At 39.1% G+C, this 26,164-nt stretch overlaps 1 protein-coding gene across 1 annotated transcript in view; it reads right to left on the bottom strand.

Annotated features, from left to right (window-relative positions):
- The window catches only part of LOC134372661 (thyroid receptor-interacting protein 11-like), a 40,624-nt gene extending 19,772 nt beyond the window's left edge, over window positions 1-20,852 (bottom strand). Inside the window, 10 exon segments of the mRNA XM_063090086.1 lie at window positions 1,269-2,239; window positions 2,241-2,936; window positions 5,742-5,954; window positions 8,631-8,717; window positions 9,268-9,305; window positions 12,631-12,910; window positions 12,912-13,009; window positions 13,482-13,647; window positions 15,592-15,614; window positions 20,714-20,852. Of these exon segments, the coding sequence (XP_062946156.1) occupies window positions 1,269-2,239; window positions 2,241-2,936; window positions 5,742-5,954; window positions 8,631-8,717; window positions 9,268-9,305; window positions 12,631-12,910; window positions 12,912-13,009; window positions 13,482-13,647; window positions 15,592-15,614; window positions 20,714-20,852 (2,711 nt within the window).
- Window positions 20,853-26,164: the final 5,312 nt, after the last annotated feature.

The raw sequence follows: 26,164 nt of genomic DNA, 5'->3' as shown, positions 1-26,164 counted from the left end.
AAGTAAGATGTCAACAATAAATAAAACTGGGTGTGAGGTATAGAACTCTCTCCACTATCTTTGCAACTTTTCTATAAATCTATTATAAAAAAAAGTTTACTAGAAATGTTTCAAAAGGAACTCAAAAGACAAAAATCTCTTCAAATTTGCCCAAAGAACAAAGTGTTCATGAGCCTCCAAATCACCCATAAAATGTATGTGTGTAGGGTGTGTGTGTGTGTGCACGCACACAGGTGCGTACACACACAAGGATATCCATTCATCAGGCACCTACAACTGCTGTTCAAGAAAATAAGTGTCAGCAGCTAGAAAAAGATAAAAAGGAAATCATTTCATATGTACAGTCTATTTTAAAAGAACATTTTGGCAACAACTTAATGAAAGCAACTTTGGAATGATATCTGGCTACACAATAATGAAAATTTATTCCATATAAGTACAATATATTAACAAGAGCAGAAAAAAGATAACCATTCATTTGAAAAGTAGAGTCATGAATTTCAAATGATACCTGGAATTCTAACAAACACAGAAAAGTGTCAGGCTGTTGACAGCCAAGTCTTTTCTCTGTTTTAAATATGCATCTCAAATGAATCTACTTATAGTTTAGTTTTATTTTAAGTTGTTATGAAAATTTTTCATTTCTTTAAGAATATATAACGTTTCCCTCAAGATAAATCATTGAAACCAAAACATAAAACCATCTGTTCCTTTTACTTCAACATCCCTTCCTAAATAGGATGCCCAATATTTTCCAAATAGTTAGTTTTTCAGTTAGTTTTCTCTTTCATATTACAGAGAAAGAACAAATGCTTGAGAAATTAAATAGACTTGAAGATCTAGTGATGGGAATACCCCCTTCTCCCCCCAAAATATGTAATTCATTATATTCAAAATGTACTATTAAAGGTACTCAAATTATATGAGTGTACTTGAAAAATTTTGTGACAAAACAGAATTAAAAGAAAATATTAACCTTTCCATGAACTTTTGGAACACCCCTGGCATAGAATATTGGACTAAATTAATTAGTTTATATGAATTACCCTCAAGTAATACAATACTTTAGTAATACTTAGGGAAGCTTCCTAAAAGGTAGGAGAGCCCAAATAAAATCTGCACACTTTAGACATGTAAATGTCAATGAAATAGAACTAAATTGTACAAGACACAAAACTGCAAAAGAAAAAAAAATTTACAACAGAAGACTTGTTCTATATTCCTTCTGTTGTAGTCTTACAACCATAAGACACTGTACCTAATTTTGCAAATCTTTCTGTTGGATAATCTGAGTTATTTTACCAACCTCATCTTTGGACAACTGATCGATCTGTTTAGTTAGAGATATATTCTTTTCATTTAGAAGTTTAATCTCTAGTTCTCGTTCTCTTATTTCTTTCACTAATCTTTCAGTTTCAGCTTTAGATGAATGATGCTTTTCACTTCCATTTTCTGTATTAAGGCTCAGAACTCTTGTTTCTGGTAAAATATCAGGATTCTCCGTTTGAATGTCCTGTCTTTCTTCATGCAACTGGGTTTTGATTTGTTCAACTGCTTTTTGCAAATTCTTAATTTCCTCATCTTTCTCTAAAAAGGGCTGGGTGTGTGTGACATTCATTTGCTCATGCTGGTATCTAAACTCATCCATTTCCTTCTGCTCCTGTAAAGATTGAAGTAGTTGCATCTTACTCTGGTTTTGATCTTCAGTTATCTTCTGTTGATGTTTAATTTCCTCTTCAAGATGATCCTTGATTATATTCAGTGCAAATATCTCCAATTCTAGGTCTGTAATACTAACAAGTGGTTTGGGCTCAGCCACAGGTGCAGCTTGACTCTGCTTTTCCCTGAGTTGTTCCAGTTCTTCTTGCAGATGACTGTTTTCTTCTTTCATGGCTCCAAGACTTCTGTCCTTTTCCTCTATGGTCTGCCTTAAAATTTCATTTGGCATTAAGGCCTGAGAATATTTATCTAATTCGTCCTGCAGCTCTGAACACTTTTCTTTAAGTTTTTCAATAAAAAGTTCGTTTTCCTTTATAACTTCTGTCAATTGCTTCTGCTCTTCTTCACTAGATGACAAAATTTCCTTAGGTTTTTTCTGATCGGTATCCATTTGCTCAATATTCTTTTTGAGTTCTACTATTTCAAAGTCTTTCTCTTGACTGAGTTGAATTAGACTCTCATGTTCCAGCTGTAAGGCAGAGGTGCTCGAGTTATGTGCATTTGATAGTTCTTCAATGTTTTTGCTCATACTTGCTTGCTTCTTCCAACAGCCTCTCTTTAGCCTGACACAATTCTGCTTCTAGCTGTCCTTTTTCCACTTCTAGGGTCTCCACAATAGTGTTTTTTTCCAGAGAAATCTGACTGTTCCGAGCTACAGACTCTTCCAACTGATGCCTTACATCTTCACATGTGAAAACCAACTTTTCATTTTCCATTTTCAGATCAAAAGCACCTTTCTTTAAATTTTCATTGAGCTGTTCTATTTCTGAAAGATTTTGCTTTAAGTTTCTAACTTCAGCGTCCCTTTCTTTAAGTACGTTTTCCTTAAAAGTACTATTAGAGTCTTGATTGAGAGACTGAGTTAACTCCTTCCAGACTCTAGAAAACTCTTCCTCATTTTGTCTAATATGTTCCTTAAGTTCAAGGTTCTCCTTCTGGATGTTTGAATTATTTTTTTGTGATTTACTTAGCTGATCTACTAAATCTTCTGCTTTATCCTCAAGCTCCTCCTTGATTAAACGCAAATCATTCAGGACCAGTTCACTTTGAATAAACTGTTCTTTCTTTATGTCTAACTCTTTAGTAAGGTTCATTTTATCATACTCAAGTTGATGAACTATCTTTTTTTCATCGTCTAGACCTTGTTTCAGTTTACTGATAATGCTATGTCCTTCATTTTGTTGTTTTGATAGCTGATCTGTTATCAAACAAATGTGCTGAAAGAAAAATTAATTTGCATGGTAACGTTAAAAAATGTTCTTATTTTGGTACACAAAAAAAATTTCACAAAATTTCATACATAATAGAATTATCCTCAGATATTTCTAATCTTTCTTAAAAACAACCTATTTCCTATCCCGACATCCCCCACAAAGGTATTTACTAATATCTTACAGCAAGTCCATTTTTCTGAAGAAGGGAAACAATTTATGTTATTTATTTTCAACTCTTAAACACTAGAGCAGGAGTCAACAAACTACATCTTAGAGGCCAAATCAGGCCTGCACCATTTTCTGTAAATAAAATCGTACTGAAACACGGCCACGCTCTTCCATGACAGCAGAGTTGAGTAGTTGCAAATGAGATTACATGGTCTGTAAAACCAAAAGTACTTCAGTATTTGGCAATTCCTATGAGTAGAGCATCAGGGAACTAAAATAGTAATTAAATCACATGACTTATTTTGGTTAGTGAGTAATAGGAAGCTGTCCCCTCTAAGAGTCTTTTTCACACCAATTATAGACCAGTACCACTAAGGCTAAAAAGTTATCTCTGAAGGACGAGAACACCTCGACATTGACCATGAGTGTACCTATTTAATCAGATATATGGCCAAGAACAAGAAATGAAGTAAGTTTTCACAACTTTAATCCAAGACTCTAAGAGAGAACTTAATTGACAAAAGAAGTTTATCTTGTGCCTGGCAACATGTAAATGCTCAAGAAGCACTTGCTGAATATTCCACTGTTCTGCCTATCAACTCTTTTCCAAATTTCTACTACTAAAAGTATAGAAATCAGAGTAGAAAGGCACTACCAAACAAGCCCTACACAGCACCTATCCCAGTATGATGTAACAGGAGATCTTCAATAATTCTTACTAAAATGAAATGCATGAAAAGCTATAGACACTTTCCATATAACAGTTATGACCCTCCATATGATGGTTAAATAAACAAACCAATAAGGTCAAAACATACCCAAAGTCACATGTGTGACAGAGCTGGGATTACAGTATTTACTGAGTTTAAGTCTATGTGAAAACTACTACTCTTGGCTAACACCATTCAAATTCCAGGTTATGACTAATTGGTTCATAAAAATGAATTCAATGCTTTATCCAGCACTGTTTGTTTTTGGATTTTTTTAATAGAGTATCACGTGTAGTAAGGGTAATTTCTGGTTCTTGAAACTTTTCAGTTTTACACACACATGAGCACGTGCTGCTATGCCACAATGTAAAGTGTATTTCTTACTGTAGATAATGTTCAAAAACGTAGTATTTCACAGGGCTTTCCTTTACATATAAGAATCCCTAAGATGTTAACCACTACTAGCAGCTACTGAAATAAGCCTAAAAGGTGTTTAAGTGACTTTAAAATTTCTCTTGTAACAAATTTCTATTTCCTAAGGGGATTAATTGCTACTATACTCTTTTTTCCTACTTAGCAGACTGTAAAAAATTAACCTACTACTAAAAATACTTGGAAATATGTAATAATTTGAGGGAGAAACTTCCAGATGCCTCAAATCAAACTATAGTCACGTACCCCATAAAAACATTTTGGTCAATGACTGATCACGTATCCGACAGTTGTCAAAGCAATAGGCTGTACCGTACAGCCTAGGTGTGTAGTAGGCTATACCATCTAGGTCTGTGTAACTACACTCTCTGACCTTCGCACAACAACGAAATTGCCTAATGATGCTTCTCAGAATGCATCCCCACCATTTAGCCACACATGACTGTATCTTGAATATTTCTAAATGGACAAATTCGTTGTCCTCTTCAAAGATGATATCAATAAAGTAACTGAAACAAAGAAGTCTCCTCCACCCCAACTTCCCTCTACAATACTCCAACCAGAACATACCCGTTCGTTTTCTTCCAGTATTTGCTCAAGAGCAAGAGCCTTCTGCTTCATCGATCGACACTCAAGCTCTTTCTCTCGCAGCATCATAGAAATCTTCATATTAGTCTCCTGTAATGCTTGATATTCTGCTTCCTTTACCCTGGATGTTTCTACTATTTTTTCATTTTCCCCTTTTAGTTTACAAATGTCCATTTCTAAAATTAATATTCTCTTCTTCAGGTTTGTTACTGCCTGCCTCAAAAGTTCATTTTCATTCACTTTGTTAGTGAAACTTTCATTTGAAGACTGTAATTGATCACTTTTGGCTTTGATTAAGAGGTCTTTTTCTTTAAGTAACTTCTGTAAAACAATCTTGTTCCTCCTTTAGCTGCTTAATGTGCTGAAAGAAAAATTAATTTGCATGGTAATGTTACAAAATGTTCTTATTGTGATACATAAAAAATTTCACAACATTTCATGCATAATAGAATTATCCTCAGATATTTCTAATCTTTCTTAAAAACAACCTTTTTCCTATCCCAACATCCCCTACAAAGGTATTTACTAATATCTTACAGCAAGTCCATTTTTCCGAAGATGGGAGACAATATATGTTATTTATTTTCAACTCTTAAACACTAGAGCAGGAGTCAACAAACTACATCTTAGAGGCCAAATCAGGCCTGCACCTTTTTCTGTAAATAAAATTGTATTGAAACACGGCCATGCTCTCCCACGGCAGCAGAGTTGAGTAGTTGCAAATGAGACTACATGGTCTGTAAAGCCAAAAGTACTTTAGTATTTGGCAATTCCTATGAGTAGAGCATCAGTGGACTAAAATAGTACTTAAATCACAAAATTAAATTATGCCCATCTTTTTAACATGTTAACCCAGTGTTCAGTCTACTGAGTAAAATGTGCTACCTCACTGTCTTTAATATAAAATTACCTTTGTAGCTTCTTGGTTCTGTTTGTCCAGTTCTCCTAACTTGGATAGCAGTATTTCCTTTTCATTAATTCTCTGATTGAGTTCTCGTTCCTTTGCCTCCAAACTAAGTCTTAAATCATGGAATTCTGAATCCAAACTCATATCTCTTGCAGCTAGACTTTTCATTACTTCATAGTCATTGCTCAGTTTTAAAAGTGATATCTGATGTTCTTCCTTAAATGATAAAGGGAAAAAAAGAAAATTAGACTGTGAACCGAAGAGGAGACACCAAAAGATTAAAAACATATAAATAAACAAAACTTGGAATCTATCTTAAATTCTCTGTATCAGAAACATTACTAATACCTCAATAATGAAATATAAAAGTAAACAATATTATTCAATTTGCAATTTTATTTGCAGCTTCAAATAAAACATTTCTATAACCCTAGACAATATACAACAAATGTGTTCATCTTGTAGCTTCAGCTTCTTTACACACAACCTTTCCCATCTGAGTCTTTCCTATCCCACTTCCACCATTGCTTCCCTTTATCTGCTCTTCTCCCTGCAGATACATATTTGCAAAATATCCAAGTCTTCCAGCTCTCTTCATTTCCATTCCCTAACATCCAGTCATCAGCACCCACAGACTAAATAAAAACGTACAAAGTCCACACTCATTCACTCTAAAGTTTATCCTCTCTAATTAGAAAATTAAAGCCTTCTTTTCCCTCATTAAAGGAATCCCCTTTATTGCTTGCTTCTGTCAGAAACTGGAACCTTTTCTTGATCCAAAAATTGCCCTCCTTCCTTCTTTACCTTCTAACTTGAGCAGAGACAAGGTTCCCCTCTCTCAAACCTGACATAAAGATGTATGTATATATACATTTTATAGTCCATTATTAGCTATTTAATGCTTTTCTCCAAAACCCCAGAAGTGGTACAGTTCTCTATGTTTCAACATTATTTCAACCTCTGATTACAAGGTTTGTTGATAAACTATAAATTGCTGTAAAGCCTTCTCTCATTGACAGAGTTTTTTTTTTTTTTGACCGGTAAAGGGATTGCAATTCTCAGCATGGTGTGGTCCACACCACGCTCAGCAAGTGTGTGCACCGGACATCCGTAGATAGGATCCACGGCCTCAGCACTATCAGCGCCGCACTCTCCCGAGTGAGCAACACGGTCGGCCCATTGACCGAGATTTTTAAAAAATGAAACTTCTACAGTATCTAGAGTCTCAAATTCCTTCAAACAAAAAGCCTTATACCTTATAAAAGAAAACAGTAAAATGTGTCTCAGAGCAATGCATCACAGTTCTCATTTCCTTCTGATTCAAAAGTTTATTCTGAATACAACTGGAACATGAAAACAGCATTCTCTTACATCTTTCTACTGTCTGTTATCTGCTCAATTAGGAGAACCACACATTTTTTTCAGGTAGACCTTAATAGGATATACAGCTTTGAAGGTACTTTTGGCATTCTTTTTTTTTTTTTTTTTTTTTTTTGGTGGCTGGTTGGTACAGGGATTGATCCCTCCACCTTCATGTCTTCTGGTATTTCTTATCAGTAAGCAGACCCACAGCAGACACAATTCAAGGAATAGTTAGAATGGACTACTTAGCATCAAAAGAAAGGAGAAACAGCTATTGGGAATAGCTACAGAATCCAAGAATACCATGAAAATGTTACAGGCACTACCAAATATGTGCAGAGAGTCTGCAAACTATAGAATATACTTAGGCCAGTCAGATAAACAGCAGAATACAATGGGAGCAGAAACAGAACAGAGAAAATATATGATGGTACATCAAAATTTTGCAGAATAGAATTAAAAGATAATATGAATCTTTCTATGGACTTTTTGAAATATCTTCATTTATAATATAGTAAGTTAAAAAGTGACTGGCATTTAGTGGGTATATAAAAAGTGGGGGCAAAGATCCTACAATGAATGGGACAGTGCACACAACTAAGAATCTTCTCACTTAACTGCCAATGGCACCCTCTTTGAGAAACACTGCCTATATACTAATGTACAAAGATGTTGAAAATATAATGTTAAGGTATGTAAGAACAATATTTTTAGTATGCTGACATGTATTTTTTAAAATCTCTTTATATATAAAATCACACATGCATAGATATAGTCTGAAAGGATATAACAGAAAGTGGTAAAAGAGATCACCTCTAGGAAAGGCCAAGCAAAGGACACTCCACTCATACTGTCTGAACTTTTTCAGTATGTACGAGTATTACTAAATACATATATCAGTAAACATGTATTACTTAAAAAAAATTAAAAATTTAAATTGAATCCAGACATTGGCCTTTAATTTAACACCAGCTTACAAATGTCCTATATTTAAGCACCTGCCTTAGCCAAGGACTTACCGTCAAGTGGTACAGAACTAAGAATACCTCTCCTCATACAGAATTTTAATCCCAAGAATTCAATCATTGCTACCAACATATACAAGAAAGACCCTACTTCTACCACTGAAACTGTCCCTCTTAACCCCTCACCACAAAGAAATCCTGTCCACCACAAATGGACACATTCTGGAGCACATAAGCAGTAGCTACAGTTATTACAGTATGCCCCTCCAGACCTCTCGACGCACCTGTGTATGCTGCTGCTGTCAGGTTTTCATCAGAAACCAAAATAGGGCCTGTACCTATCTTTTCTGCTCACATCTGTGTGCCTACTGGCTTATCTCCAAACATAAACTCTGGCTAGTCTCTCATACCCTTAACCTTATCCAGGTAGTTCAACCTGGCCTGACAAGCATCAATGAGATCAGTTTTATCCAGAGGACTCTCAGTTTTGATATAAACTGGCCATTAGCTGTAAACTATAATATACACACCATTTTAATTCTGCCCCAATTTTTACAGCACCCACCTTTTCTTGGCTCAATAATGAATTCTCTTTTTCCAAAACTTGGACAAGCATTTGAAGGTTCACATTGTCTTCAGTGAGATTGTTATTCTACAAAAATGTTAAAGCAGTGTTTTCAGATAACAAGAAATTTCCAGTTTACAAAAAAGCAGGTGAACTATGTAACTGTGTTTCTAATTTTTTTAGTGATATATAAAAATTATAAGAATTCAACATTGAACCATCTTAAAAGCCACTCATTTTAGACATTCTTATAGATCTCTTTATTATTAAAATATATACATATATTTATATTTATTTATTTACAAAATAACTTGTAATTATTAGAAATAAAAACAACTCCTCAAATTCAACAAGGAAAATAAAAATGCATTCCTCGCTTCAGTATAGGATCTGCGTCCACTGTCTCTACACACATAACATTTGTCAAATTAATCTTCAAAAAGACATATCTGTATTTTTCAATCATGTAACTTTTTAAATTATGTCAATTTGGGACTTATTAATCAGCAAACATAATGAAAGTTCTTAGGGTAAATTCACATGAATTTGTGAAAAAAAAATAAGCACCTATAATAAATCAAAATACTTTTTCTTGGTACACCAATGTCAAAAACTGTCTCCCTTAAAATGAGTTTACCTGCTTTAAACTATTCAGTCTCATTTCATTTTCAGCATCTGTAAAAACAACAAATGAACCTGACATTAAAATAATTTAAAATAACTTATTACCTCCTATATTAAACTAAGAAATGCAACCCAATTAAAACAAAGTATATTTATAAGCTTAATTAACAAGTGCTAACAGTTCCAAGTGAAGCGCATTTTTGTTGTTTTGTATTTCTATTTTGATTATACTGAAAAAATCATAATATAAATGCCAGTTAAAAACCATGTTAAGGGCCGGCCCGTGGATCACTTGGGAGAGTGTGGTGCTGATAACACCAAGGCCGCGGGTTCGGATCCCTAAATAGAGATGGCCGGTTAGTTCACTTCAGAGAGCGTGGTGCTGACAACACCAAGTCAAGGGTTAAGATCCCCTTACCGGTCATCTTTAAAAAAAAACAACAACAACAACAAAAAAAACCATGTTAAAATCCAATTCTATGGAAAAGTATAAGAAAGAACTATGATTGTATTCTGAATGAGTCATAATTTATCACCTTGATAAAAATACTAACAACTACATTTCAAAATGAGTTAATTAGTTTGGGTAGCAGGAAACAGCAAAAGGTCTAAGACTGAAGGGAAAAAAAACCCTTAAAAGCAATAAATATATATTTATACCACAACAATACAATAGTATCAATTATCTAAAGTGATTTAGACATGACTATTGGTAAAAAGACCATTCCATCTGGTAGTATAGATAGATCCATAAATAAAAGAGATTCTGGAAGAGGAACACAAAGACAATACCATGAGTTCAGCTGAGGTAATACATTTGACTTTCATTCAAAGAAATACTGAACATTTACCGTGAGGCCAGGTGCTAGACCACAAGATATAAAAATGTAGTCCTTGCTCTCAAAGAGCTTATAATCCAGAGGTGAAGGAAAACTAGTGAATATATGATTACAATACAGTGTGATACAGTGAATACAAGGTGCTATGAGAGAAAAAAAAGGCAAACACCTAATCCAGACTAGGGGGAAAATAGGGCCAGGGAAGTGGCAGTGCTAGGTACCTCCCAGTTGAGGTAATACCCATACTGAATCAAAACAGTAAGAGTTAGCTAAAAGAAACATGGCAACAGTCCACACAGAGAAACCAGCAAAGGCAACAGAGCAAAGAGACAACACCATTGGTTTCAGAAGCTGTAGAAAGTTCAATATGGCTAAAGCTCAGAATGTGAGGAGAATGGGAAGAGTGGAAACAAAAGAGGCAGACAGGGACCAGATCATGATGGACATTACATGTCCAACTAAGAAGTTTAGACTTTATCCTGAAGTTCACAGGGAGCCACAAAGTACTAAAAACATGGGAATGGGGGCTGGCCAGTTAGCTCGGTTAGTTAGAGCACGGTATTAGAACACCACGGTCAAGGGTTTGGATTCTCATACTGGACAGGGGCCCAAAAAATAAATTAAAGAATTAAAACTAAATCTTCCCACATGGGAGACTACAACTGTTAAGACTGGCTGGTTAGCTCAGTTGGTTGGCACACAGTGCTGGTAACACCAAGGTCAATGGGTTCAGATCCCCAAACCAGTCAGCAACCAAATAAAAAAAGGTAAAAGCAAGGGAATAACTTGCTTTTCATTTCTGAAAAATTATTCTGGCTGCAGAATGGAAAAAATGGATTAAAGAAGGAATCATGGAGACCAGAGAATAAAAATGGCTAATGCTTTTATAACACTATTGGCCAGACACTGTTCTAAAGAGAATGTGTAGCTAGTAACTAACTCTTATAATCCTCATTACTACTACAACAACTATAAGGAAGTTACTATTATTATCTAAACCCTGTCAGTGAAAAAACCAAAGCAAAGAGATATTAACTAACTTGTCCCAGGTCAGCTAGTTAGTAATAGAGCTGTATTCCAACCCAGTCAGGTTCTCAACCACTATATTATCTTGCTCCACTAAGAGATCTGCTATACTTAACATAGGCAGAAAGCAATTATGATTGGCTAAAGTAATTCTATGGCAACAAAAATGGAAAAAAGGAGAAACTCTAGGGCAGTAGGTTTTGTTTTGTTTTTTTTTTTTTTTTGTCTTTTTCGTGACCAGCACTCAGCCAGTGAGTGCACTGGCCATTCCTATATAGGATCCGAACCCGCGGCGGGAGCGTCACTGCGCTCCCAGCGCCGCACTCTCACGAGTGCACCATGGGCTCGGCCCAGTAGGTTTGTTTTTTAAGCAAATAAACTCATATGGATCGCCCAACATGATAGACAAATAATTTTTTTTTTAAAAGAGCAGCGCTACTTCGATTGAAGCCAACTGAGAAAGAAGCCCAGACTCCCACTACACTTTGCCTGCATGGCAGCTCCCAGGACTGATGAACCTGTGAGAAACCCTAGAGCTCCTATGGGATACAATCCCAAAATATCACTAAATCAGAGAAAATCTAAGGAAACAGAACCTACGGGACTTGCTAGGTGATGACTTCTAGCTTTCTGTTTTGGGAGACTGGAAAATGCTACCAATCACTAAGGTAGGGAAAGGAAGAGGAGGTGGAAAAGGACATGGTGACTTTACTTTAAACTTCACTTTAGTTTGAAAATCCATCTGATATATACAGAACTGGCCATACAGATCAGGAACTCACGATAAACAACTGGTTGAGGGATACAGATGTGGGGGGTCACAAGCACACAAGGGCTGGAAACCTCCAGAGCAAAAATGCTTAAGTTCAAAAAGTGAGAGTTGATAGTGTGAGAGAAGGACAAAGTGCAAAATGAAATGCATCTTTTCAGCAGAAGAGTTCCCATTATGTTTTCCTGCCATGAAGGCATACTGGTGTATTTCATCCAATACTATAAATATCATCTTTAGCATGGAAAATGGCAGAAGATCTATGGCTCTTATTACTCAGGCCTTTGCCCGATATAGGAGATCACTTCAAAAGGCACCAACAGATTTTTGAAGAAGAAAGACTGCATTCCTTAACTGGAGGGTTTGGGCCCTGACGAGTTACAGGAAGTATTCAATATAGATTACAAGAAACAGACCTTTACCTCCTTCCAAAAATGTCAATGTACATAAACTTCTCAGATATCTGCTTGGCCTCCTAAATCAATGAGTTACATGTAAATAAAAGAATAATGAAGGTAGGTTGATAAACACCAAGCCAATACTTAACCACTTGCAGTAGAAAATTCCTATTTGTGATCTATTAACAACTATGGCACTGAATCCAAACCAAGCATTTCTCAAATTACTCAAAGTTGTTTCCATGAATACTCCATTTCCAAGAAGTATTCACTTATTCAAGTGTTTAAAAACAACTAGTGTGCAATGAAATACCAGTCTGAAATAAGTTCCAAACATTTTATACCAGGCAGTGCTTTCTGTAGTGTGACTTCTTCTTGTAGTGTGACTTCTTCCACTGATGTACTCTGTGGAAGAATTCTTTCCTTTTCTGTCACACAATCACTTTGCTTCATAGCATAAGATTACAAGGTACTGCAATCCAGTTTCAAGCTTTCACATTCTTCAATTATTTGTCTCTGTTCCACGTTTAGTTGTTCTTGTTCTCTCCTTAAAACATCTCTGTCATTTTCTGCAGAAGATAATTTTTCACTTATGTCTTTTATTTTATCCTCAAGTTCTTCAATTTTCTTTTGTAGATTCCATTTTTTCAGTTTGTAGAACTTGAATAGTTTTTCGCATCTCATAGATTTTAGAGTGATCAGTTCCTGTGACTCCTGAGCCACCTAGAATATAAAGTCAAGGATATCAAATGTTAAGAATCGAGAAGTAAATAGCTTGCTATTTACAACTAAGATTTAAGAGTTCAGAACTTGAAAAGCTTAAAAAGAAAAATTAAATTACCATACTAAACTAAGCATGTTTAAATAAATAAAAAGTTGGGGAAACATAGGATTTGAATCAACTACTAAAACCCTACATACCTGAGTTTGACAGAAAGTAAAATATGACCACCAAACAATGCAAAAAAAAATCTATGAATTATAACTATTTACCACAAATGCAAAAGGACCTTTCCGTTTTTGCAAAATCTTGAAAGTAGTGGTGCCATAGCAAATTTCTGGCAGACAAGCAGAGCTAGTCATTTACTCATTCTTTAGAACTTAGTGCAAATTTATAGCAGTGTCCTGGTCTCAGAGTGCTAGAATTGTCATTTAAGTATGTCATCTAACATGTTAAATTAATCAAACTAATAACCTTCTTGTAACAGGTTTCTGAGTTCTTCAATTCGTTCTTCATAGTAGCTTAATTCCTCTCGATACCGACGATGCATTTGTGTCAATTTCTGTTGATGTACGTTCTGCAATACTGACATGTCATGTTGATGGTCATCAATTTCCTGACTTTGGTTCTGTTTAAGTTCCTTAAAAAATAAAAACAAAGTTAACCATGTTTATGATCAATAAATTTACCTAAGCTATTTATTTTACTGTTGTCCGAAAGTCCATTTTATTAAAAATAATTCTCTGAATATGTCAAGGCTGAAAAGAATTTAAACACAGGCCCCAAATTAGGACAATTCTGAAAGACTACACCCTTTCCCTTCTTAGGCCTTAAAAACAGTTTTTCTACTCTTAAAGAGGGAACACCAGCAAGAAAACACTGAAACAAAAGATAAGCAAGAATATCTTTTCCTAATGACATTGTCCACCAATTCCAGCTAACAACCCTCTGGCCAATCTGTATCTGTTATCCTACCATCCCTATCCTCTCACTCAGCCTTTCTATCTACCAGTCTTGATGGGAATTCCAAATTGTCAATCAAGGTGCCTTGCTACCCAAGTTGAGAAGACCAGTGTCTCTCCCAGGAACCTAGGTCTTGAGCTGAGTCCTCAAAAGAGAGAAATTGGTTGGACGAGAAGCTTTATGATAGCTGCACCTTGAAGAGGCTGTCTGCTGTATCCCACTACCTAGATTCCTGACTCTGTCCCCACTCCGGTCCTTCCTGTGGCCAGAATGCTCATCTCTTCCTCCAGTCCTATGGATGGACTACACCAGGTCCTTCCAGTAACTCCTCTTTTCCTTTACTTAGCTAGAGATAGTTTTTGCTGCTAACCAAGAATCCTAGTCTATAAACTAGCTTCTACTTCCTGAGAAGATAAGTATAGGTATTCTTTAATCTGATGCACTTATTTATGTGCCAGCACTGGGCTAACAGCTTTATATTTAAACCTCAAATAAATAAAAAAATAAAAATAAAAAATATAAACCTCAAAACAATCCTACAAGGTAGGTATTATGATGACATCTACTTTACTGATGATAAAACAGAAGCCTGGAAAGGTTAAGTAACTTACCCAAAGTAACACAGATGGTAAATAGCACAATGAACATTCAAACGCAGGTCGGACTTTGGAACCCACCCAAACAAGTGTAATAATAATAAAAGCAGGAAGCTCCAGTCAAGATGGCAGAATAGATAGTCCCCAGCGTCACTCTCTCCCACAAATCAATCAATTTAGAACGATAAAAACATAACATCAGCCAAACTGGGGCCACTGGATCTCAGGGGAAGAGGAGGAGAGACCTACGGAGTTCATGAAGATGGGAGAAACCACGATGGGAGAAAGAAAAAACTGCTCTGAGAGTTTCAGGTCATCGCTGCTTTAATGCTTAAGCTGCTAAGTGCACAGAGCAGGAGCCAGCAGAAGCCATAGCTGTGCCCTTCAGATGGAGTTACTTGGAGGCAGCAGGGGAAAAGGGGTCCTTGGCGGCCTCCAGGACAGCAAGACCATTAAGAGGGTTCCTGTGGACCCACACAGGAGTGAGGAGCTAGAACAGCTGAAAAACAGGAGCCATTCAGAGGCCAATGAGTCATCACCAGGGAACGGTGCACAGCCCGTCCCATGGGAAGTGTTTGAAGCATGGGTGGTGGGGAAGACAGGCCCACCAGGAGAACACTGGTACACAGGAAGGACAGCCAATCAGCCCCCCAATCAGCGCAGGACCACTCAGAGGAGACTGGTCGGGAATGCAGAATTGCAGGGGGTGCAGTTTGATGAAAAAACTCAGGCCCAGGTCAGAATTTCTATACAATCCAGGTGCACCGGGTCTCTGGAGAGCTGGAAGTACCTGTAAGGTCAACCATTAAACCCTGAGCTGCACAAAAAGCCTTCCCTAGGGAAGCAGCAGCAAAGCAGCAATTTAGCTCAACTACAGAGTTCAAGTACTGGTTCCCACAGGAAGCTCCCCCATTTTAGAAGTAAGCAAAGGATGAAAAATTAGTTCCAGCCCTGACACACCACCAGTGCATTAGGGCCTGCCTGGGGACATGAGGCATGGAGATGGGGACAGGACCCCCACTCACATAGCCAGTGCCTTGGGGCCCACCTGGGAACCCAAGGCTTCGAGCCAGGAACTGGACCCCACTCCCACATCCAGGCATGCCGCCAGCACCTCGGGGCCCACTCAAGTACCTGAGCCATGGATAACCATAACCAGGCATATAGTGCCAGTGCCTTGGGGCCCACCCAGGGACCCAGGGTATGGATCTGGGGACCGGACGCCCTCCCACAACCAGGCACACCGTGCCAGCACCTCAGGGACTGCCTGGGGACCCGAGGCATGGAGGCGAGGACCCAAGGCAGGAAGATGGGGACCAGACACTCCCCACAACCAGGCACTCCACCAGCACCAAGGAGCATGCCAAAAACATCACCTCCATGTGGGTGGTCCACCACAGCCACTAAAATAACCATGGCTTCTCCAAAAGCAGCTGGACGCCACAACCACCACACATGGTCCGCCAGCCCCTGGAGTGCACTGACACAAGGAGAGTCACCAACAGACATAAAGAAAGGAGGAGGATGTCTCTCTCCACAAAGCCCGTTCCAGAGTGACAGAGGAAGCGTCTGTTCTATGATAATATTGGGGGATCTGATCACACCTGTCAGCACTGGACAGATCATCTAGGCAACAAATCAACAAAGTAACCATTATTCTTTCAGAAAGAGAGAAGAAATCTAGGGTAATTAGAGGGGGGAGGGAGGGGGAGGGAGAGGGGATGGAGAGAGATTGGACAAGGGGCATAAAGAATAATTACGATTTGTAACAATATATATGCTAGTGATATTGATTTGATCAACACAGAATGCCCAAAATATGTATAATCAATTATGATTAAATTTAAAAAAACATGAGCCATTAAAGTTTTCAAAACTGTCAGTTTTAATGACACAAGTCAAGAATTAGAAGTAATGATCAAAACAAAAAAAAATTTTTTAAAAGGGGGCAGCCCTGTGGCTCACTCAGGAGAGTGTGGCGCTGGTAGCGCTGAGGCCGCGGGTTCGGATCCAATATAGGGATGGCCAGTGCGTTCACTGGCTGAGCGTGGTGCAGACCACACCGTGCCGAGGTTTGTGATTCCCTTACCGGTCAAAGAAAAGAATTAGAAGTAATGATAACCTAAAATCTACTAGGGGAGTAATTAAAATCTGGAACCAGTATTTACAAGATAAATAGAAACATTCTCATTTATGCTTAACAGTTAACATGTGCCATCAATATGTTTCCATAAAATTAAAAAACACCAAAAAAGAGTTAATAAGCAGTAAACTGAATCCAAAGAACACTGCCTATTTTGTGTATATGTTTCAAAACCAGAAAAATATGAAATAGAAATTTGGATTTGCTATATTTAAATTATTATTAAAAGTGGAAGGAAGTGCATTTAACAGGAGAGGACTGAAATAAAGTTTGAATAACTCTCACAGCTTCCAAAAAGAAAAATCTGGGCTGGCCGGTTAGCTCAGTTGGTTAGAGCAAGGTGTTGATAACACCAAGGTCAAGGGTTGGGATCCCCTTACTGGCCAACCACCAAAAAAAAAAAAAAAAGAAAGAAAGAAAAGGAAAGAAAAATCTAAGTTTAATGAGTCTTTAATTATCTTTACCTCTGATTTTAAGACTGCATGAATGGCTTCCATTTCCGTTCTCCTAGAATGAGGTAATTCTGTTACAAAAGAAATAGCATATACTGAATATCTGATCAACACATGAAGCATAAACAAGCATTTTAAGGAAAATATATTTCACTGGGTTTAAACAGAATAGTAGGCAGATATGAGAGCAAATTCAGACGTACACCACTTGATTTTCATCACAACTTTACATTGCCGTTAATGTGGTTCATTATCATGTAAGTCATTATTTTGCTTATGTCCTATACCTTAGGATGTCTACCTTTACTCCCTTGAAGTGCTCATTAAGTTTTGAAAACTGACACTCTTTCTCTGTTGACTTACCCTGTAATTTTAGATGAAAATTATTGAACTGGGACTTAAGGCCTTATTTCTAACTTCTGCTTCTAATACTATCAAATAATTAATGACCTGTAAACAAAAAATGAAAATACACTAAAAGAACGCTTATTTAAAGTAACATAGATATAACTTACTAAAAATAATAATGAGCTCAGTCTGGTTTTATACATTTGCATTTAAAAGTAGAGTCAGAGCCCAGTAGTGCCAAAATAGCACCACTGATGCTGTCAGAAAATTATCATCCACAGAGTTATTTTTTTCTAGGTATTAGTGTTTTTTCATTACTCACAGTACTTTAAATATTATAAAAATAACTTCTCTGAACTATAGTTTAAGTCAAAAGAAAATACAAGCAGCATGCAATAAATTATACTGACAAACACACACTTGTTTTGAAAATCACAGGTAGGGTTGCTTCTCTGGTTGTTTATACATTTTGTTTGAAACTCTGGCTGTCTATTTGCTACCCTGAAGAAGACAAAGTATAACCTAATCTGTTAAGAAAGGTAATTTTTAAAAGCAGCAATTGTTTCAAAGAGGGATTTAAATTATTTAAGTGACCTCCCACTCCCTACCCCCCCAAAAAAATCCTGGTCTTTTTTAAGTAAAGGGGAGATATTATGCGGACAAAAAAATTCTGATTTCCTCAATGAAAAAGAAACTGTGTTTTTTGGAAGTATTTAATAATTTGCCAAAGATCCCACAACTTGCAATGCATGGAAGTGGAATTTCAACCCATGCCTATCTGACTTAAAAGTCCAAGCTCCTAACCTTAAATAAATCAGTAGAGTGTTTGGTAGAATAGCAACCTTCTGGTATTTGTAAATATGGATGATTTTCAAGTTGTACCAACAGTGCTATTTTGGGACTGTTTTCTTGTTCATAACTGGCACAGGGTAAACACTCAATAGACATATGCTGAATTAATAAAAGATCTGACTCTTTTAAAATAATTTACAAAATCAATAAATTAGGTGGTAGGCAATCCCTACAGTAATACAAAGGGAAAAGAATAAAAGCATTAAGCAACTTTGAAGATTCACCCATTCGCAAAATTTTTATTGAGCACCCACTATGTACCAAGGAAGATGCAACACACTGTTACTATAAGGACCAAAAAAATACAGTCCCCACCCTGGACATCAGGAAAGAGATAAATTATAACTCAATATGGTAAGTGCTATCAGGGAGAGATCCACAAAGTTCTGTTAGAACACATCACTGGCAATTGACTCAACCTAAGTGGGAGTCAGAAAGGTTTCACTAAGTACCCGACATGTGAGCAGGCTCATACAGGAAAATTGTTTTCCAGGCACAGGCAGGTGAAGGAGGAAGTAGAGAAGGAAAGGCTTTCCACGTAGAGGTTCAGAGTTGTGTAGACACCTGACAAAGTTCCTTGTGGTAGAAGTCTGGGTACAAGCATGCATGTGTATGCAAATATACAGATGCAAGGCCATTGGTATGGGAACTAGAAAAGGTAGGCAGAAAATAGATAAGATAGGTCCTTGGCCTCCCAAAACTAAGAGGTTTGGAATTTATCCTGCAAGTAACATGATCAAGAAATTTTTAAGCACATTTACTTTTAGAAAATTAACTGGGAATACAACAGAAAATGAACTGGAGTAGGGAGAAATGGGTGACAGGACATGAAAGAGAAAAACTCCCTGGGAGAGATTATGGGGACTGAACTAAAGAAGTAGGAGTAATAAAGGAAAGGACAATCTGGCATAGGATGAACAAGATTTGGTGACCAACTGGACATAGGAGATGAAAAAGAAAGAGACAAAGACATAAATATTCCTAGTTTAGAAAATTGGGTAGGAGATACGGAAATCACTAAGACTGAGAATACAGGAACACATTTGGTGGGAGGAACAAAATTAATTCCACCTTAAACCTGTAAGACATCCAGGTTGCGGATGCATGTTTTCTGGTTTGGGTCAAAATAGTCAACTGTCTCCCTTTATCTAGGATATAAGGAAAGACTAGTCATTTCCCATTGTTAACTGGCCCTTCTCTGCTCTGACTGCCCTCAAGGTCACAAGATCCTTTCCTGGGACACAGAAAGAAGCCCTTTCATTCCCATCCCCAAACCTGTCCCATGTCATGCACCCCCCCCCCCAAGGGAAACCCCAAGCTGTAAGAAGGATTTTGGCAGCTCCCTTGTATTCCTTCCTTCTAAATAGACCCCACAGAAATTCTAAATATAAACGCTACCTTTCTATCAAACTATCTTTCTCTATTTCAACCAAATAAATATGAAGGCTCAGTTAAATCAGGATTTAAAAAACACCAGAATTCTAATTTATTAATTTATAAGAAATAAAACTGTCAAAGGACCTGTTCTCATCCCAAAGACCAGCCCATTATCACCCTGGAGGCAGGCCTAGATTGAAATTTTAAAAACTCTTTTGATCCAAGAAATATCTCGCTTAAAGAAATACCAAGAAATCAAAATAGTAATTAACTTATCCACTGATCGCCATGTAACTCTGGGTCACTACTCATTAGCAAAGTAAGACGAGGACTTCGAAAACGAGTGAAGGTTGCTAAGGATTCCCAAAGAATGGGCTATCTTCCCTGTTCTACTGTCGAAATATGGGAGAAATAGGCAATTTCACACACAAAAAACATTTTCAGCTGGAACTGTAAAATGTGTCATCACAGTAAGTAAAAATATAACTGAACAGAAAAACAGCTATGTCTCACTAACAAATAATATATGCAAGACAGAAAGGGCAAGAGTTACCAAATGTTTGAATTATCAGTTATTTCTATTGTTACAAAAACAGAAGAAAACAAAAAAAGTGACGACTTATCATATACAATTCTTATAACTGTGACAAAATGAAGACGGTCAAAATTCAGATCCACCCCCAAAATGAGGGCAAAATAAGTGGTGGGTGTGAACAAACCAAAGAAAAATAAACTCTACTCCACCTAGGAGCAGTTTCACTCTGAGATATCCAGAGTAGTCAAAAGGACGAGAACCAGAACTCCTCCCGCAGACCCCAGTGGTCATTCATCTCAGAAAATCAACCGGGAAGAGTCAAAAGGAGGAGTGTTAATAAAAAAGGACGGGGTGGGACTCCTTAGCGACCTGTCCGCGTCTGCTGAGGGACGTTCCCAGGGTCCCAGGAAAGCCCTCCCTCCCCTCGCTCCAGCTCTTACCTTCCACTTCCTCAGCGCCCTCCATCAGCATCTTCTTTTTCAAATTTGAAATCTGGCCAGTGAGGGAAGCCAGGCTACCCCCCACTCGACCCAGAGACTGGCCCAAGCTGGTGCCGAGGCCCCCAAGCCAGGACGACATCGCTGCGGGTTTAGAGAACGACCCGGTCAGCTCCGAAGAAAGCGACCAGCGCCGTGGGACAACCCCGCCAAATGTCCTCGAACGTCTTCCTTCACCGGACTAGTCCACATCCAAGCACTCAGAATTCCATGGCACAACGCGGGCTTCCCTGGCAACGCCGGCTTCCCTGGCAACGCCGGCTTCGCGGGGCGCTCCCACCAAGGGCCGGGTTCTGCCTGGAAACGCAGGGTTCTGCCTGGAAATGCAGAGGCCTGGCCTGGAACTCTACCAGGGGCCCGCCTCTCGTGACACCGTCACCCACGCGGGGCCTCGACTCATTCCCACGACTTCCCATCCTCAGGACTGGGTCGCTGCTTCCTCTCCTTTAGTGACTTTCCCCAGTTCCGTGGGCAATTCCTGCCAACTCCAAGCCAGCCGCCACAACAGGCGCTCTGAAAGCGGCTGTGGCGCAGAGAGAGGCGCTGCGGTGGGGTAGAAGGGCCCTGCGCAGCCGCCAGACCTGTCCTTGGTGCAGGGGAGGCTGGGGTCGCGGAGGACCACGGGGTGAGCTGGCGGGGGCCGGCAGCCTGCAGCCCAGGTCAAGGTCAGCCTCCGCGGAGCCGGCGGCTTTGGCCGCGGGAGGAATAGTCGGAAGGACCCGTGGCAGCGCGGCGCTCTCGGCCTGCTGCAGCTGCGTTTCGAGGCGGAGCCCACCCTTAGTGGGTACCCCAAGCCGGCGTGCCCGGGGGCTCTGAGGACCCGGACCGTGTTGTGGAAAACAGTGTTTTAATTCGTACTACACCGCGAAGGCGCGGTGCGAGGAGACCTGGCCGAGGACGTTGTACTGCGCTGGAAACGGCTTCGGAGAACTCATCACAAGTTACTGTGTCGATCATCCAACCTCTGAAGGACTGCTCTGTGCCGGGCACTATGGTAGGAGCTGAGAATACAAAGATATAAAAGATGGGGCCCAAATTCAACTGTCAAGGCAGGAAACAACACGTTTTACTGATTACCCAAGATAGCAGAAATTCCTCTGGTGGCTTTCCAGCTTACCATTGAAGTTCTATCTTCTTTTATATACAGTGAGCTTTATTCCTGAAGCATTCTTCACCCATGAAGTTAAAACATAGACAACTTTTCTTCAAAATGACTCATCAGAGGACAACAGCAATTTAATGGAGGAAAAATGCTGTTCTGATGTAAACGCTCCTATGGTATTGGTGGCACTACCTGTGCAAGTGCACACCCCTCCCATAGTCTTCAGTTACACACACTGGTTGTAAAACACCAGTGTCCTGCTTTGCTTATGATCCTTCTCAAAGAAAGAAAGTTTGTCACGTGACAAGCAATTGGTGCAATGGTACGTGGCCAGAGAGACTACCACATTTTGTATTTTGAAGAGGATACCATGTGTCTGCAGTTCTTTTAAGCACAGCACTAAATATACTGGCATCTTTCTGTTTGACTTCGTTCACAGGAGGGGCTATTACTTATTTACTTATTATTTACTTATTTTTTATTTTTGGCTAGCTGGTGCAGGGATCAAACCCTGACCCTGGTGTTACCAGCACCACACTCTAACCAACTGAGCTAACCAGCAGGCCCTAATTTTTAATATTTATCTTGTATCCTGCAACATTGCTAAATTCACTTATTAATTATTGCCTTTTTCCTGCTATAACAAAATACCTAAGACTGGATCATTTATATCTAATTAAAATTTATTTTTCAGAGTTCCGGAGGCTGAGAAGTTCAAAATCAAGGTGCAGGCAGGTTAAGTGTCTGGTGAGGACTGGGTCTCTACTTCCAAGATAGCTCTGAATGCTGCCTCTTCCGGAGGGGACCATGGCTGTGTTCTTACATGATGGAAGGGATGAAAAGGCAAAAGCAGATTAGCTAGTTCCCTCCAGCCCTTTTATAAGGCCCTTAATCCCATTCATGTGAGTTCTGCCCTCATGACTTAACCATCTCCTAAAGGCTTCACCTCTCAATACTATTGCATTGGGGATAAAATTTCAACGTGAATTTTGGAAGGAACACAAACATTCAAACCATAACAATTATAGAAGCTTTCTGTGGATTCCAGAGGAGTTTTACATAGACTTTCATATTTTCTGAGAATAAAAGAGCTTCACTTCTTCATTTAAACATGGATGCCTTCTATTTTAATTTTTTGCTTGATTGAATGGGGAACATGTAATGTTCATAAAAGTGATGAAAGCAGATGTCCTTGCTTGCTCCTAATCTTACAGGGAAAACGTTTAGTCTTTTATCATTAAGTATGATGTTAGGTCAAAATTTTTCACACATGCCATTTATCTGGTTTAGGAAGATCCCTTCTTATTCCTAATTTGCTGAGAATTTGTATCAGAAATGAATGTAGAATTTTGTCAAATGCTTTGTCTGCATCTTTTGATATGATCATATGATTTTTCTTTTTTAGTTTGTTAATATCATGATTATACATAGACCGATCTTGAATGTTAAATCCACTTTGCTTTTATGGGATAAATGCCACTTGGTCCTGATGTATCATTATTTCATATATTATTGTTGGATTCAACTTGCTAAAGTTTTGTTAAGATTTTTTTACTTCTATGCTCTTGAGAGATATTGGCCTTTCTTTTCTTGTAGTGTTTTTGTCTGGTTTTAATGTCAAAATATGCTGGCCTCATAGGAAGAGTTCAAAATTATTACCTCCTCTTTAGTTTCTCTGGAAGAAGTTGTGTAGAATTGGCATTGTTCCTGTAACGTTTGTTAAAATTCACCATTGAAGTCTTCTAAGCCTGGTTAAATACATCCCAGAGTATAAAAAGTACAGCAACTAGAGCCCCAGGGGGCTGACAGGCTCAAGTAATTGCAACTCACCCTCCCCAGATCATCATACCTGAAGACAAGGCCCCAGACCAGACAAGGAACACAACCTATGTAAATGCCACCAGGATGAAGCCCCTGCCCTCCACACCCTCCTGATTTTTCCTGCATGGGCCCACTATGACCGTTTTATCTCTCCTGACCTTCAAAATATCTAAAGTGTCCATGCAGACTGCTCTGAGACTGGCACCAGACACTTCTCAAGGCTCCCGGCCTCCAACAATGTCCCAGTTCCTTAGCAGAAGCCTTGGAAAGAGTGCAGCTCGCATGGGGAACAGCATCTCTGTCCCATCTCTTCTATAAGTTCTGTCATGGAGATGCTAATACTTTTAGAATAAGTCAATCGAGTCAGCTTTAGAAAGTTGAAAATGAATGACTTGGGGCACATGTAACAATGAACTGTAAAACCCATTCTCAGATGTCATTTTGTGTATGTATTTGCTCCAAGAGCTAAGGCATCCAGTCCAGACCTCATCCAGGGCATGTGGGTGGGGATTAGTGCATGAGAAACTTGCTAGGAAAGAGCACTTCCTATATGTACTTCCTTGTGGTGGTTGATGGGGTTCAGGACACACCACCCCAGAATATACTATAGGAGACCGGAATATGCCACCCTAAAATATGCCTCTTTAATATAGGGATTATTTTGAGCTGGTTATTGTGAGAAACTGTAAACACTGAGGAAGCTCTAAAAAGTTACCTTTTTATAGGAGAAAAGTACATGTATAAAGGAAGTTTTTACTTGTAAGGGTGTCTCATTTTTCCAAACCATGAAGAGAGGGTTGACTGAGAGACTCTTAATGGAGAAGGCACCAACTTAAACCTGTATAATAAACCTTACTTTTGTTTATGGTGCTTTTCCTGGCCATCTTGTCTTAAGTGAGACTTTTGTCACATTCTTCTTTCTTATTTCAGAGAAGGATGGTATTTAAGCCTGAAGTCTAAGACAACTCTTTGAGATCTACTTTCAAGATTTACTCTTGTCTTTGGGTTATCTCCAATGCATACATGAGGTATAGATTTTGGTAAACTTCTATTGTTTTTCTCTTGTTACTGGGAGTCCCAGCTCATGAAGGGTGAGGGGGAAAATTATATTCCTTCCCAACATGGCCTATGAACAACCTCATTCTCTTCTGGCACAGCATCCTTTTGAGTGGGGGTTTGGGGTCTGGCAATAGTGGCCAGCAGTATTTGGGGGCTGCCTTCAGTTGTTGAACCCGGCGCTGACTTTTCTGGGCTGTATTGCAGCAGGCATCCAGAGGAACAGCTGCAGGCCCAAGGACGTGTTGATGTGACACCACCTTGGGTAGGACAAGTAAGATGTCTTTAGAAGGGATAGAATGGCTTGTTGGACTATCCTCCGGCACTGGTTCTCCATGCTGGCTGCATGGTGGGAAAGGATAAGACAGTGATGCTTGGATACGACTTATAGACATTCTGATGAAATTAGTCTGGGGGGGTGGGGTCTTGACATTGGCATTTTTAAAAGCTCCACAAATGATTCTAATGAATAGCCAGGGTCAAGAACTACTGCTCTAGGAATATAATTATACTTTTGGGTGTGAGATGCCAGATTCAAAAGCCAAAAGAGGCAGAATGACCTTTTGAAAAAACAGTGGGTCACCCATCAAATGTGGGCGATTTGTAAATGAGGACAGAACATTCTGCGATAGTAAAACCTGCCCGATGGGAGAGGATAACAGCGGGGATCGGAACTCCCAGCCGGCCCCTGTAGCTGCAGGCGTCTTCCCAACCACTTCTCACCTAAACTGTTTTCTGGGGGGAAATGATCCCTCTGTGTCACTGGGCTGGATCTGGATTGGAGCGGAGAAGGTCTAGACGTGATCCTTCTGGGGTCTGAGCCAAGCTTTTCCGGGTGTGAAGTCTGGCTCCGCCCGCGGACGGGCAGCGTTTGTCCGCAGCGAACGTGAGCGCTGCGCTCTGCTCGCTCCACCTAGTTCCGGAGCGACAAGAGTAGGCTCAGAGGGTCGGTTTGCAAGGCTGAAATGTCAACGCTGCTGACCTGGGAGACCCTTAAGGTCTTAAAACTTTCAAATTCAAACGGCGTAAGCATCTGCTCTGTCTCTATGAGAGCAGTATTAAAACGTTTCCAAGTGTCTTAGAAACACTGTAAAACCTTGAGAGGATCTTCGCTTTCTTTGAAGAAATGATTCGGCACAGCCACATATGTGCGCCCTTTGGTATCTCGACTGGTGAAAGGGAGGATTGTAGCGTCTTTTTTGACATCATTAGCTTGTCGGTTAGATTCCAGCTCTAAGTAGGTCCTCACGCATTTGCAAATGCCCTAAAACGCTATTTGATAAATCGTGTTCCCTCGGAGACAGGCTTTTCGTGGCCTTAATTAGCTTCAGCCCTCGTTTATCTTCCTGAGAAATTTGTAGCAAGACTGAGAGGAAGCCAACAAGGACAAAACACAGTCTACAGCTGCCAAGGGC

This window comes from Cynocephalus volans, chromosome 3 (genome assembly GCF_027409185.1).
Source record: "Cynocephalus volans isolate mCynVol1 chromosome 3, mCynVol1.pri, whole genome shotgun sequence".
In the NCBI taxonomy this organism is placed as follows: Eukaryota; Metazoa; Chordata; class Mammalia; order Dermoptera; family Cynocephalidae; genus Cynocephalus; species Cynocephalus volans.
This window is presented reverse-complemented; position numbering and strand designations above follow the sequence as displayed.